We start from the raw sequence: 12,090 nt of genomic DNA on the forward strand, positions 1-12,090 counted from the left end.
TCCCATGCCCCAACCCCCACCCCTCACCTGCTGACCTCTTCGAGCTTTTTTCTGCCCATCCCGGAATCTGCTCTCCTGCCACCCCGCTTGTACGTTTGCAAGCTGCGTGTTGGATTCTCACTTGGCAACTATTCTGCCAACAGTCATAACAGGACTGCACTCAAGCGTGCAAAGGTTGCAAGGTTTCCTCGATTCTAAGAAACTTATCTTACCATGATCCCAGAGAAAACAAGATTCAACAAAGTAGAAGATAAGATAAATGAAAAAGTTGTGTTTAGATTATGCCCAGCTGTGGTTTATGGTTGTGTGTGTGTGTCTGGTTGTGTGTGTGTGTGTGTGTGTGTGTGTGTGTGTGTGTGAGTGAATGTCTGGTTGTGTGTGTGTGTGAGTGAATGTCTGGTTGTGTGTGTGTGTGAGTGAATGTCTGGTTGTGTGTGTGTGTGAGTGAATGTCTGGTTGTGTGTGTGTGTGAGTGAATGTCTGGTTGTGTGTGTGTGTGAGTGAATGTCTGGTTGTGTGTGTGTGAGTGAATGTCTGGTTGTGTGTGTGTGAGTGAATGTCTGGTTGTGTGTGTGTGAGTGAATGTCTGGTTGTGTGTGTGTGAGTGAATGTCTGGTTGTGTGTGTGAGTGAGTGAATGTCTGGTTGTGTGTGTGAGTGAGTGAATGTCTGGTCGTGTGTGTGTGTGTGTATGTCTGGTTGTGTGTGTGTGTGAGTGAATGTCTGGTTGTGTGTGTGTGTGAGTGAATGTCTGGTTGTGTGTGTGTGTGAGTGAATGTCTGGTTGTGTGTGTGTGTGAGTGAATGTCTGGTTGTGAATGTGGTTGTGTGTGTGAGTGAATGTCTGGTTGTGAATGTGGTTGTGTGTGTGTGTGAGTGAATGTCTGGTTGTGAATGTGGTTGTGTGTGTGTGTGAGTGAATGTCTGGTTGTGTGTGTGTGTGTGTGAGTGTCTGGTTGTGTGTGTGTGTGTGTGAGTGAATGTCTGGTTGTGTGTGTGTGTGTGTGTGTGTGTGAGTGAATGTCTGGTTGTGTGTGTGTGTGTGTGAGTGAATGTCTGGTTGTGTGTGTGTGTGTGAGTGAATGTCTGGTTGTGTGTGTGTGTGTGTGTGAGTGAATGTCTGGTTGTGTGTGTGAGTGTGAGTGAATGTCTGGATGTGTGTGTGTGAGTGAATGTCTGGTTGTGTGTGTGTGTGAGTGAATGTCTGGTTGTGTGTGTGTGTGAGTGAATGTCTGGTTGTGTGTGTGTGTGAGTGAATGTCTGGTTGTGTGTGTGTGTGTGAATGTCTGGTTGTTGTGTGTGTGTGTGAGTGAATGTCTGGTTGTTGTGTGTGTGTGTGAGTGAATGTCTGGTTGTGTGTGTGTGTGTGTGTGTGTGTGTGTGTGAGTGAATGTCTGGTTGTGTGTGTGTGTGTGTGTGTGAGTGAATGTCTGGTTGTGTGTGTGTGAGTGAATGTCTGGTTGTGTGTGTGTGTGTGTGTGTGTGTGAATGAATGTCTGGTTGTGTGTGTGTGAGTGAATGTCTGGTTGTGTGTGTGTGTGAGTGAATGTCTGGTTTTGTGTGTGTGTGAGTGAATGTCTGGTTGTGTGTGTGTGTGAGTGAATGTCTGGTTGTGTGTGTGTGTGAGTGAATGTCTGGTTGTGTGTGTGTGTGAGGACATTCCTGCTAGATACAGATTCATGTTATGCACATAATTACAGTTAAGTTCATACTGGCCAATGTAGAGGTCAGGATCATTGTGTACAGTATGCCGGGAGTAGACCCCACCCCATCCCCACATGCTGCAGTGAGTAACGACCCAAACTACAGTATCATCCACCCATCTTTATTCCAATTACCTCATTATTTTGATCTGCACCCCCATGCTCGGTGGATTATTCCACAGATTCAGAATGAAACTCAGTTGTACTCATTATCTGCTGTCTTTCCGATTCTGTCTCCTCTAAGGCACTGACTTTTGCTGCAGTTTGATGGAAGCTGGATCCCTTGCAGATTCTTCCCCTCCTTAATCCAGAGGCACGAAGTACAATTGTAGCCCCTACTGCTACCTTAGGAAGCTAACTAAGTGCAGGCCAGTGATCCTTTGTATGTGTTAGAATGTTTCAAGATAATTTTAAAAGTCAATCTATCCCAACATTCCTGTTAGCATTTTTAATGGTAGAGCAAATGGGAGAAAGGGAACTCAATCTTGTCTCTATATTGTCTTTTTATATATGAACAACAGGTCTTAGGGAACGGGATACACATTTGGCCCAAGCACCTGCTGTACAATAAACAAAGCTTGTAGCACAGAGGCAAAGGCTGAAAAGATTATAAGCTCCGGCCTCAGCTAAAAGTGCAAACTACATATTGCGCAAGCACAGGCCAAGGTTGTATTATAGTATAAGAATAGAACCAGGTCTCCTTTAACTTCAGGGCGATATCGAGGGTCAGGAGCAATGCAGTCATGGGGAGGGTCTGGAGGGTGGGAGCTGGTCACTCCAGGACATGTGCTGTTCTCTGACATATGGGAGCGTTCTTGGAGATAGTCAGAGTCTGGGAACCAGGTTGTGTTATTTGCATGTCATTTAATATAAATAGTAGTCTAAATCACGAGGTCCCACGCAGGCCGCTGACTAGCACTGGAGGAGATCCTGTGTATGCTTTAAAGGGCCCACACTGGGGAAAAATGAGGGGGAATCATTGCTAACAACCCTTTTGTAGCCAAGGTAACCACCAAGAAACCCACCAACGGTATGGTTCCACATCAAGTGAGCTGTCTCAGTAGATGGGCGTTGGCTTTTAATAAATGACTCGTTCACAAATCACTTCGAAGATACTGTAACGTCTTCACTATGAAGACAAAAGGTTAATCTGCTATTATCATCGTCATTGTTCACAAACTAATCCCAGTAAAAATTCCAGGTATGTCACTTTCCCGCTTTACAAATCATTACTGTTTATTAGTGCATTCTGAAAATCAAAAGTTATAAATCATAGCCACAAACAATATAAAGAGTCAATTTGGAAATATTTTCGGATCTGCACTGCCAATCCGTGCCATGAATCGGCTGCAGTTTAACAGGCTGCTTAAGGTGGAAGTTTGTAACATTGAATAAGAAAAATGGTTAAGACGGTTGCATTATAATCAGGAAAATTGTTACAACATATAGATGTTTCTGCAATTTTTCACATATAGCATACCCAGTTGCGACTGAGGCTTTTTCATGTGAAGTGCTGCACATTACCAGTTGCTTAAAGTTTGAGTCCGTTGTGCAACATGTTCGGAGTGTTTTCTAAAACATCTGTAGTTGGACAGGAATGCAGATTCAGTGGAACAAAGCAGTTACGAAATGGATTGAATTATAACGAGTGTAATAATCAATGTGAGCTAACAGTAGCCGTGTGAGCCAAAGACCATATAAAGCTCAGTAGTACTTAACATTGGGTAGAACACAGAGCATCTCGAAGAGCAGATTGGCAGCTGTCAGAGCAGTGTTACCTGAAAGAAACAGACTTGTGAACATGTTGAAATAAATCGATATTGACCCTTTTCCCCTCCGACTTTCCTTTTATACAGTATTTAATATATTTATTACCCATAACAGCTGGTGATGGGTTATACTGAGTAGTATGGATAGTACTGAGTGTTAGTATTGCCCACAGCGGCGCATGCGGGATAGTTTTCGCAGTGAGCACTATCAGGGCGAGCCTTGCCAGCCAGCTATGCCCATCAGGAAATCCAGGGCGTGCCACCCACAATTTGCCACCTATTACTTTTAATTCACAGAAAATGTGGGCAGAATTTCCCGAATTTATATATTCACCCAAACAGGTATTCTGAGTTTCACTCAAAGGGTAACTCCTCCAACAATGCCGCACTCCCTCAGTTCTGCAATGGAGTGTCAGCCTGGATTATGTGCTTAAGTCTTGGGGCTAGAACCCCCACTTTTGTGCTTATCGCCCAAAAATGGGCGTTATTTCTGGTGTGGGCAGTAAAAAAGGATTTTCAAAACACCTAGTTTACATTTTTGAAAATGGGCGTCACCGCGAGCGATATCAAATGAGTGGCAACGTTAAATTTTGCTGATCATCTGTCGTAAAGTGTGGCCGTCCTTGGCAACGGTATGGCATCGACCGATTCCTGTGATTCAAGAGGTCAAGGGTCATCATGACATCATCAGAAGAGGAGAGAGAGAGGGAGCTGAGAGGGACTGAAAGCATGTATGGGTGTGGTGTGTGCTTGTTTGGCTGTTGTGGGAGGCACGAGGGAGATTCACCAACAGCAAAAAGCCTACTAAGCACCAAGAACATAGTTGGCACCGAGTTTTTGTCCAACAAATAACATATAACATGGAAGGGATGGAGGAGACCCTGGAGCTAGTAGCCAGAAACACTGGTGGCAGAGGGCTCCCAGTGGTCCCGGATCACCGTGACGCACCCCCATTGCCAACCACATATGAACCAGCAGCAACATCTTGCTTGTGGTTCGGAGCATGCTCCCACCTCGGGACCATCCTCTCCCGTATCTGTCCAAGCAGCACTTCGGCCGTCACCCCCCTCCCCCCAATGAAGCATCGCCTGAGGACCTCCTCGGCCAGGTGATTTGGAGTCAGGAGGGGAAGGGAAAGGGGTAGAGGTAAGAAGGAGAAGGGGGAGGGTGGGGGGAACGGCTAGTTTGTACAGAAATACTGATGATTTCAGACTAATGTTTGGTTTAAATGTTTTTTATTTTACAAAACCTTGCAGCTCATTGGCTCAGATAACTGTACCATTACACGCTGGTGATTCCTTAACATCAAAGGGTACAATGACACTTAACTTCAATCAACTTAAACTTTCACTGTCACCAAGGTGATGCCCACCATTGATGTATGACCTGCACACCCAGCAGTGTGTCAGCCTTGGAAATAACAACAACGTTCTTTCAGGCAAAGTGATCATTGATGAGCTCCTGACATAAGGCTCTTGCAGCTATCCTGCCACCATGGGCCCTTTCATGTGATCTACAGGGGGGTGGGGGCATGGCTTTAGCATCAGCCTGATTGTCTGGGCCGATGTCAGCATCCACCTCCTCATCCTCCTCTTCTTCTCTCTGGTGAGATGGACTGTCAGACTCATCAGGCAATTCTTGTCCCCTCCTGATAGCTAAGTTGTGTAGCATGGAGCACACCATCACAAATTGAGCTACCTGCTCAGGGTGGTATTGGAGCTTGCCTCTTGAGTGGTCCAGGCATCTAAAGTGCTGCTTCAGCACTCCAATGGTTTTCTCCACGATATTGCGAGTTGCTCTGTGGCTCTCATTGTATCGCCTCTTGGCCTCGGTGTGGGTGTCACGCAGGGGAGGTCATCAGCCAGGTGGCGAGGCCATATCCTTTGTCACCAAGCATCCAGCATTGACCTTATGGCTGATTGTTAAACAAGTCAGATACAGTGCTCTCATGCAGGATGTGCGCATCATGGATGCTGCCCGGAAATTGAACATTCACTTCCAGTATAATTTGCTGGTGGTCGACAACCAGTTGGACATTCAGGGAGTGGAATCCCTTGCGGTTCCTGAAAACCTCGGCATCCTGAAAAGGTGCCCACATCGCGATGTGAGTACAGTCTATTGCTCCCTTCACCTTGGGGAAGTTTGCAATTCTGGAGAAACCTAGAGCCCTCTCACTCTATGCCTCCCTGGTAATAGGGAAGCTGATCAAGTCCCTCCTGCATGCGTACAGGGCTTCAGTGGCCTGTCTAATGCAGCAATGTGTGGCATGCTGAGAAAGTCCGCAAATGTCGCCAGCTGTGGCCTGAAAAGAACCCGAGGCATAGAACGACAGTGCTGCGGTGACATTGACCTCGATGGACAGTGCAGTTCTGATGGTGCTGGCAGGCTGCAGGTCTGCCCTTATCAGCTGCCATACCTCAGTGATAACCTCTTTGTGGAAGCGCAGTCTCCGAAGGCAGGTGGTGTCGGGCAAGTCGAGGTAAGAATGTTTCTCCTTGTACTTGCGGGGGGTATAATGTCTGGTTCTCCTCATCTGTCTGTCACTTTGTTCATTGTGCACATAATGCAGTGTAACATTCCTTCGGTGATGTGGAGTCTGCTGCATGTATTTGCTCACCAAGAGACGGTGAGAAAGGACAGGCCCCATTGCAGTAGTGCTCTGTGCCACCGATTGCACACAAACGAGGAATGTCCCGACGAGCACACCTCTTCAATTCCAATCGGTCACAGTGTGGTCAAGATGTTTTTAGAGATGTTCACATCAACTCCAACGACCTGCAGAGTACATCCGAACTCCGCCGAGGTTGAAGCACAGCAGCCTTTTAAAGGACGTGACATGTAATCTACAACGTGGCGTCCATAACGCTGTGATTTGTCCCGGTTAGTTCCACTTTTTGTGGGCGTTTTTTTGAGCAAGCGATATTGTGGGCGATATGTGTGCGAGGTGGTGAAATTGACGGTGGCCGATCTCCATGGCCGCTAGTTTGGGTCAAAATGCTCTTTACGACAAAAAACAGTCGGCGGACGCTAATATTGAACCTTGGCATTATTTCCGTGCGGAAAGTAACGCTGGGCGATAATATGGGCGTTGAATTCGCCCATCCTGCTGATTCCGCCCCCAAAAAGTGGGCGGCAGTAACATTTTTTCTCGGCGTTAAGCCCATTGGGAAAATAACACTCGGCGATAAGTCTCCTAAAAAAGCCCGTCAGTTTCCATTTTGTGCCAAAATGGGCGCTATCTGGGCGTTGTATGTCATTTCAGCGGTAAAGTGGGCGTTAAGCAGCCAAACAAAATGGAGGTTCTAGCCCCTGGAATGAGGCTCGAATCCACAACATTCTGATTCAGTGGTGACAGTACTACCAACTCATTCAAGCTGTCATCGAAACCTACTCGTTTATGGAGGTTGATAGAAACTCACAGTTATAATAATGTAACATTTTAGTTTCATTGTTTTCTTACCGGAAGTATCGTACGGAGGTGAGACCTCAACCAAGTCACAGCCGATTATTTTCATTCCCCGACACCCCTGGATGATTTCCAAAGCCTGTGAACACACAAACAGTAGCTTTTTATTTCTTTGTTATATTGAATGATTTCTTATAAATAATCTGAATAACCAAAAATTTTCTTTTTATATCTTTAATACTATATTCGTGAAGTCAATTCTCTCAAATGTTTCCCATACTGTAAGTGTCACATAATTGGATACTTGGCTCAGTGTCAACTCGGTTAATGGTCGTACTCTCGCCTCTGAGTCAGACTCGAGGAGTTATGTATATAATCTATGCTGGCATTCCAGTACATTGGAAGTGCTGCCTTTCAGATGGGATTTAAACCAAGGCCCTATCTGCCTGCTCATGTAAAAGATCCTGTAACATTATTTTCAGGAAGTTCTCCCAGTGCCCCGGGTAATTCTTCAACCAAAAGCACCAAAAATAGATAACAAACCATTTATTATTTACTGTCTGAGGAAAAAACTTCAATTAACATATTTATCGCCTTTTATCTAGGTTCTATTTTTTCAAGTTTGTGAAAATACAATTGCTTAAAAAAATTTAATTAACTAATAGCTTAAAAAAATTTAATTAACTAATATTTTCACATCATTTCTGGGAAAAATGGTCATAATATCCTGAAATATGAGTGGTGCATTCTCAATTTTCTCTATCTATTGATTTATGTTCTGGGGCACAACACAATGGTGCAGTCCCAACTATTTTCAGATAGAGATAACTTACCTGATTCATCCATCTAAACATTGTCAAGATCGGACATATCTCAATCCTGGTTTGTACAGTGTCAACAGAAGTACCTCTTCCTGTATGTTACCCTACACCTTTCTGTCTGTGTTTCTCTCTGTTACTTTCTCCCTATGTCTCTGTTAGTCTCTACCTGTGTCTGTTGTCCATCTGTGTCTCTCCGTTTTTCTCTGTTACTTTCCCTCTTTTCTCTCTGTTACTCCATGCCTTGGTTACTCTCTGCTCTGAGGCTGAACCATACTGTTCGCAACCTTGGTGTCATATTTGACCCTGAAATTAGCTTCTGACCACCTATACACGGCATAACTAAGACCGCCTATTTCCACCTCCAGCATTGCCCATCTTCATCCTTGCCTCAGCTTATCTGCTGCTAAAACCCTCGTCCATGTTTTTGTTACCTCTAGACTTGACTATTCCAACGCACTCCTGGCTGGCCTCCCATGTTCTACCCTACGTAAACTTGAGGTAATCCAAAACTCGGCTTCCCGTGTCCTAACTCACACCAAGTCCCGCTCACCCACCACCCCTGTGCTCGCTGATCTACATTGGCTTCCGGTTAACCAACGCCACGATTTCAAAATTCTCAATCTTGTTTTCAAATCCCTCCATGGCCTCGCCCCTCCCTATCTCTGTAATCTCCTTCAGCCCCCGCAATGTTGACCAATAAGGGAATTAAGGGTTACGGGGAGCGGGCGGGTAAGTGGAGCTGAGTCCACGGCCAGATCAGCCATGATCTTGTTGAATGGCGGAGCAGGCTCGAGGGGCTAGATGGCCTACTCCTGTTCCTAATTCTTATGTTCTTATGTTCCCCCCCAACCCCCCAAGATATCTACACACCTCTAATTCTGCCCCCTTGAGCATCGATGATTATAGTCACTCAACCATTAGTGGCTATGCCTTCTGTTGCCTAGGCTCTAAGCTTTGGAACTCCCTGCCTAAACCTCTCCGCCTCTCTTTCCTCCTTTAAGACGCTCCTTAAAACCTACCTCTTTGACCTAACTTTTGGTCATCTGCCCTCATTTCTCCTTATGTGGCTAGGTTACAAATCTTTTGCCTTATAATACTCCTGTGAAGCGCCTTGGGATGTTTTACGTTAAAGGCGCTATATAAATACAGGTTGTTGTTGTTATTCCCTTTCTCTCTGTTTTGCTTTGATACTCCCTGTGCTTGTTACTCTCCTTTATCTGTGTTTTTCTCTGTTACTCTCCTTTCTCTCTCCCTATGTCTCTGTTGCTCTCCCCGTGAACAACTGGTCAGTGCACTGTGTAAGTTGGTCCTCTACTCCACGAGCTTCTAAAACAGAAGATTAGCACATTAGCAGGATTGAAATGATATATCAGAGTTGCATACGAGCTTTGAAGCAGGAGCCCCCTGTGACTGTAGAACAAGTACTAAAGGCCAGTATCACCCCTTCGCTGCGGAGAAACTTTCGCAGATACTCCATTTGTCCGCTGTATTTCTATAGTGTGGGATACTTATTGTGCTCAGTTACCTGACTGGGTTGAAGACCTGCGATCTCAGGGGTTCCAGTACCAGGAGCATAGGCTGGGTCCAGGCCATCGATATCAAAACTGATGTACACAGGGCCATCCCCCATCTGCTGCCTCACTTCCTTCATAAGTGGAGCAAGGGAACGTAGCCAACAATCCTGTCCAGTAACCACTCGAAATCCCTGGAAATGTTAAACACTCAGGATGAAAAGCATTGATGATGAAAGGACTAAAAGCTGAATGATTTGAGTTTGAAACCATTGTTTTACTCCAGTAGACATGGGTTTGAATGAACTGACTATAAGTACTACAGGAACCAGAGACCCAGTTTCCAGAAATCACCTGAACATAAGATAGGAAAAGAAAAGGCCCCAAACAGGTTGATTCAAGGATGCATTTCAAAATACTTTCTCACCATATCCCTCAATCCCACTTATTCATCAACACCCTCTGTGATGTAAGCACCTGCGAGTGTGCTGACAGGTGTATAGTGTATTCTGGTTTTAGTGTCCCCCTCCCCTTTTATAGGGGGCACTTGTAAAATATATGATTTTAACGCCACAAAAAAAATCACAAAAAAACACCAAAAAAAAACAAAACATTTTTTTTTAAAAAGAGGGCAGTTAAAAGTGTCGGGAGTGTCCCCCAGATCGGGGGGGGGGCACTTGATCTAATGTTTATTTTGTCCCCCCAAAAAGAGTTGTAGTGTATTCTGTTCGAGAGCGAAGATATCCTCTTCGAAACAGAAAACAAGTGTGTGTCCCTGGAGGTGGAGCTCGCGCTATGCACCGGTATGCTCGCGGCCTACTGCGAGAGGTGGGCGCCAGAGGAACTGGAGTGCATCATCACCCCCAGGAACAGAATGTTAATTTAATTTGACCATTTAAAGTTCCCAGTTAATTTGGAAATTTGTGGGTTCTAGTGCCCTTACAAAAGGGGCTACTTGATTTTAAGTTTCTATTAAAATAGTTGTAGAGCTGTTGCATTGTGAGTGGCTTAGCCAGTCACAATGTTCACAAGACTCAATAAAACCCCAGTCAGTTGAGTCTAGGTCATCCACGATAAGGTATACAGTTGTGAGCCTGGTGGATGAACTGGTAATGTGTAGTGTGATTGTTAAACTTTTGTTAATAAACCAACTAGTTCTTAATTGCAATTTGTTGCTATGAATTCTTAAGCAAACAACCCATGAAGCAAATACATTACACCCTCCATCCCACTTGCCCACCTTCTGACCATATCCTTCCATCCATTCTCGCTCCAGAAACGCATCTAATTGTTTCCAGATCCCATTTGTACCGGCCTTCAGTGTCCTTCATTAGCATATGTCACAATTTGATTACCCTTTGGGTGAAAGGGTTCCCCTGATTTTTCTTTTTATTCCTATTTAGCTTGTGTTCCATGGAATTTAAACTTTTCACCACAGAGAACAAATCCTTTGAACTGTCCATTCTCTCAGAGTCTTGCAATTGAAAAACTAAATAATACACAACGCCTCATTAGTCCTTGCTGGATCAATGATACATCGTGCATGTGGGAAATTAGCTGTTAGTGGTTCCCATACAATTATGTGTTTTTAAAAAAAAAAGTTGAAAATAGACTTTAGCAATAACACCTGAATTGCAGCCGTAGATACTTAAAAGAATCACACAATCACCTGTTTACTGATTGTTGCAATGCAAGGATGACAAAGGTCTATAATGGAACAGGGACTCTTGGCTCTCCACTTTCTCAATTTAGTCTCGCCTTTTGGCTAAGATCAAGTGTAGTATCTGTTCTTATCAGTTTAATATCCCCTATGGGGACATGATATTGAATTGATTTTTGGACAGGGAGCTGGATCAGGGGCTTGCCCCGTCCACTCCATGCACCGACCTGGTATTGCAATGTTTCCAGGAACGGTGCAACTTCGCCTCTCGGCCTTTTGGCCTAAGATCAAACACATTGGCGCAAAGTGATCTTTGGCGTTAGAGTTGATCTGGAACGAAATTGGATAAATAAAAAACTTTCTCAATTTAGTCAGCCATGCCCTGCCACATGGGCTCTGTGCTCATACACAGCAGAGAGAGCTTTAGCCCTTCCGTGGGTGTAAACGCACAGAAGTAACAGCAGAGATCAATTACTTTTCAAACAAAGGCAACCAACATTTTCTAGGGGGACTGGTGTATTCATAAGAACATAAGAAATAGGAACAGGAGTAGGCCATATGGCCCCTCGAGCCTGCTCCGCCATTCAATAAGATCATGGCTGATCTGATCATGCACTCAGCTCCACTTCCCTACCTGCTCCCCATAACCCTTTATTCCCTTATCACTCAAAAATCTGTCTATTTCTGTCTTATTCAATGTCCCAGCTTTCACAGCTCTCTGAGGCAGCGAATTCCACAGATTTACAACCCTCAGAGAAGAAATTCCTCCTCATCTCATTTTAAATGGGCGGCCCCTTATTTTAAGATCATGCCCTCTAGTTCTAGTCTCCCCCATCAGTGGAAACATCCTCTCTGCATCCACCTTGTCAAGCTCCTTCATAATCTTATACGTTTCAATAAGATCACCTCTCATTCTTCTGAAGTCCAATGAGTAGAGGCCCAACCTACTCAACCTTTCCTCATAAGTCAACCTCCTCATCTCCGGAATCAACCTCGTGAACCTTCTCTGAACTGCCTCCAAAGCAAGCATATCCTTTCGCAAATACGGAAACCAAAACTGCACGCAGCTGGGGCTGTGTCACCCTGTAGCATGGTGGTAAGGTGGGAGTTTGTGCTCACGATTTGCTGATGTCATGAATTCCCTATCGATGAGGGGAGAACATTAGAGAGAATGTTGTGGAGGTGAATTGAGAAGACCTTGTGCTTTTTCCCGAAGAGGGTG

General features: G+C 44.8%; 1 protein-coding gene and 1 pseudogene across 1 annotated transcript in view; one reads left to right on the forward strand and one right to left on the reverse strand.

Moving 5' to 3' along the window:
* Positions 1-2,919: 2,919 nt before the first annotated feature.
* Positions 2,920-12,090, reverse strand: part of agmat (agmatinase (putative)) — a 33,983-nt gene continuing 24,812 nt past the window's right edge. The window contains exons 5-7 of the mRNA XM_070860946.1: positions 9,223-9,402; positions 6,931-7,015; positions 2,920-3,479 (exon numbers count right to left, since the gene is read on the reverse strand). Of these exons, the coding sequence (XP_070717047.1) occupies positions 3,406-3,479; positions 6,931-7,015; positions 9,223-9,402 (339 nt within the window). The 3' untranslated portion in view covers positions 2,920-3,405. The remainder of the gene's footprint in view (positions 3,480-6,930; positions 7,016-9,222; positions 9,403-12,090) is intronic.
* On the forward strand, positions 10,955-11,132 carry LOC139229409 (U2 spliceosomal RNA; annotated as a pseudogene).

The sequence above is a fragment of the Pristiophorus japonicus genome, chromosome 18 (genome assembly GCF_044704955.1).
Source record: "Pristiophorus japonicus isolate sPriJap1 chromosome 18, sPriJap1.hap1, whole genome shotgun sequence".
NCBI classification, from domain to species: domain Eukaryota; kingdom Metazoa; phylum Chordata; class Chondrichthyes; family Pristiophoridae; genus Pristiophorus; species Pristiophorus japonicus.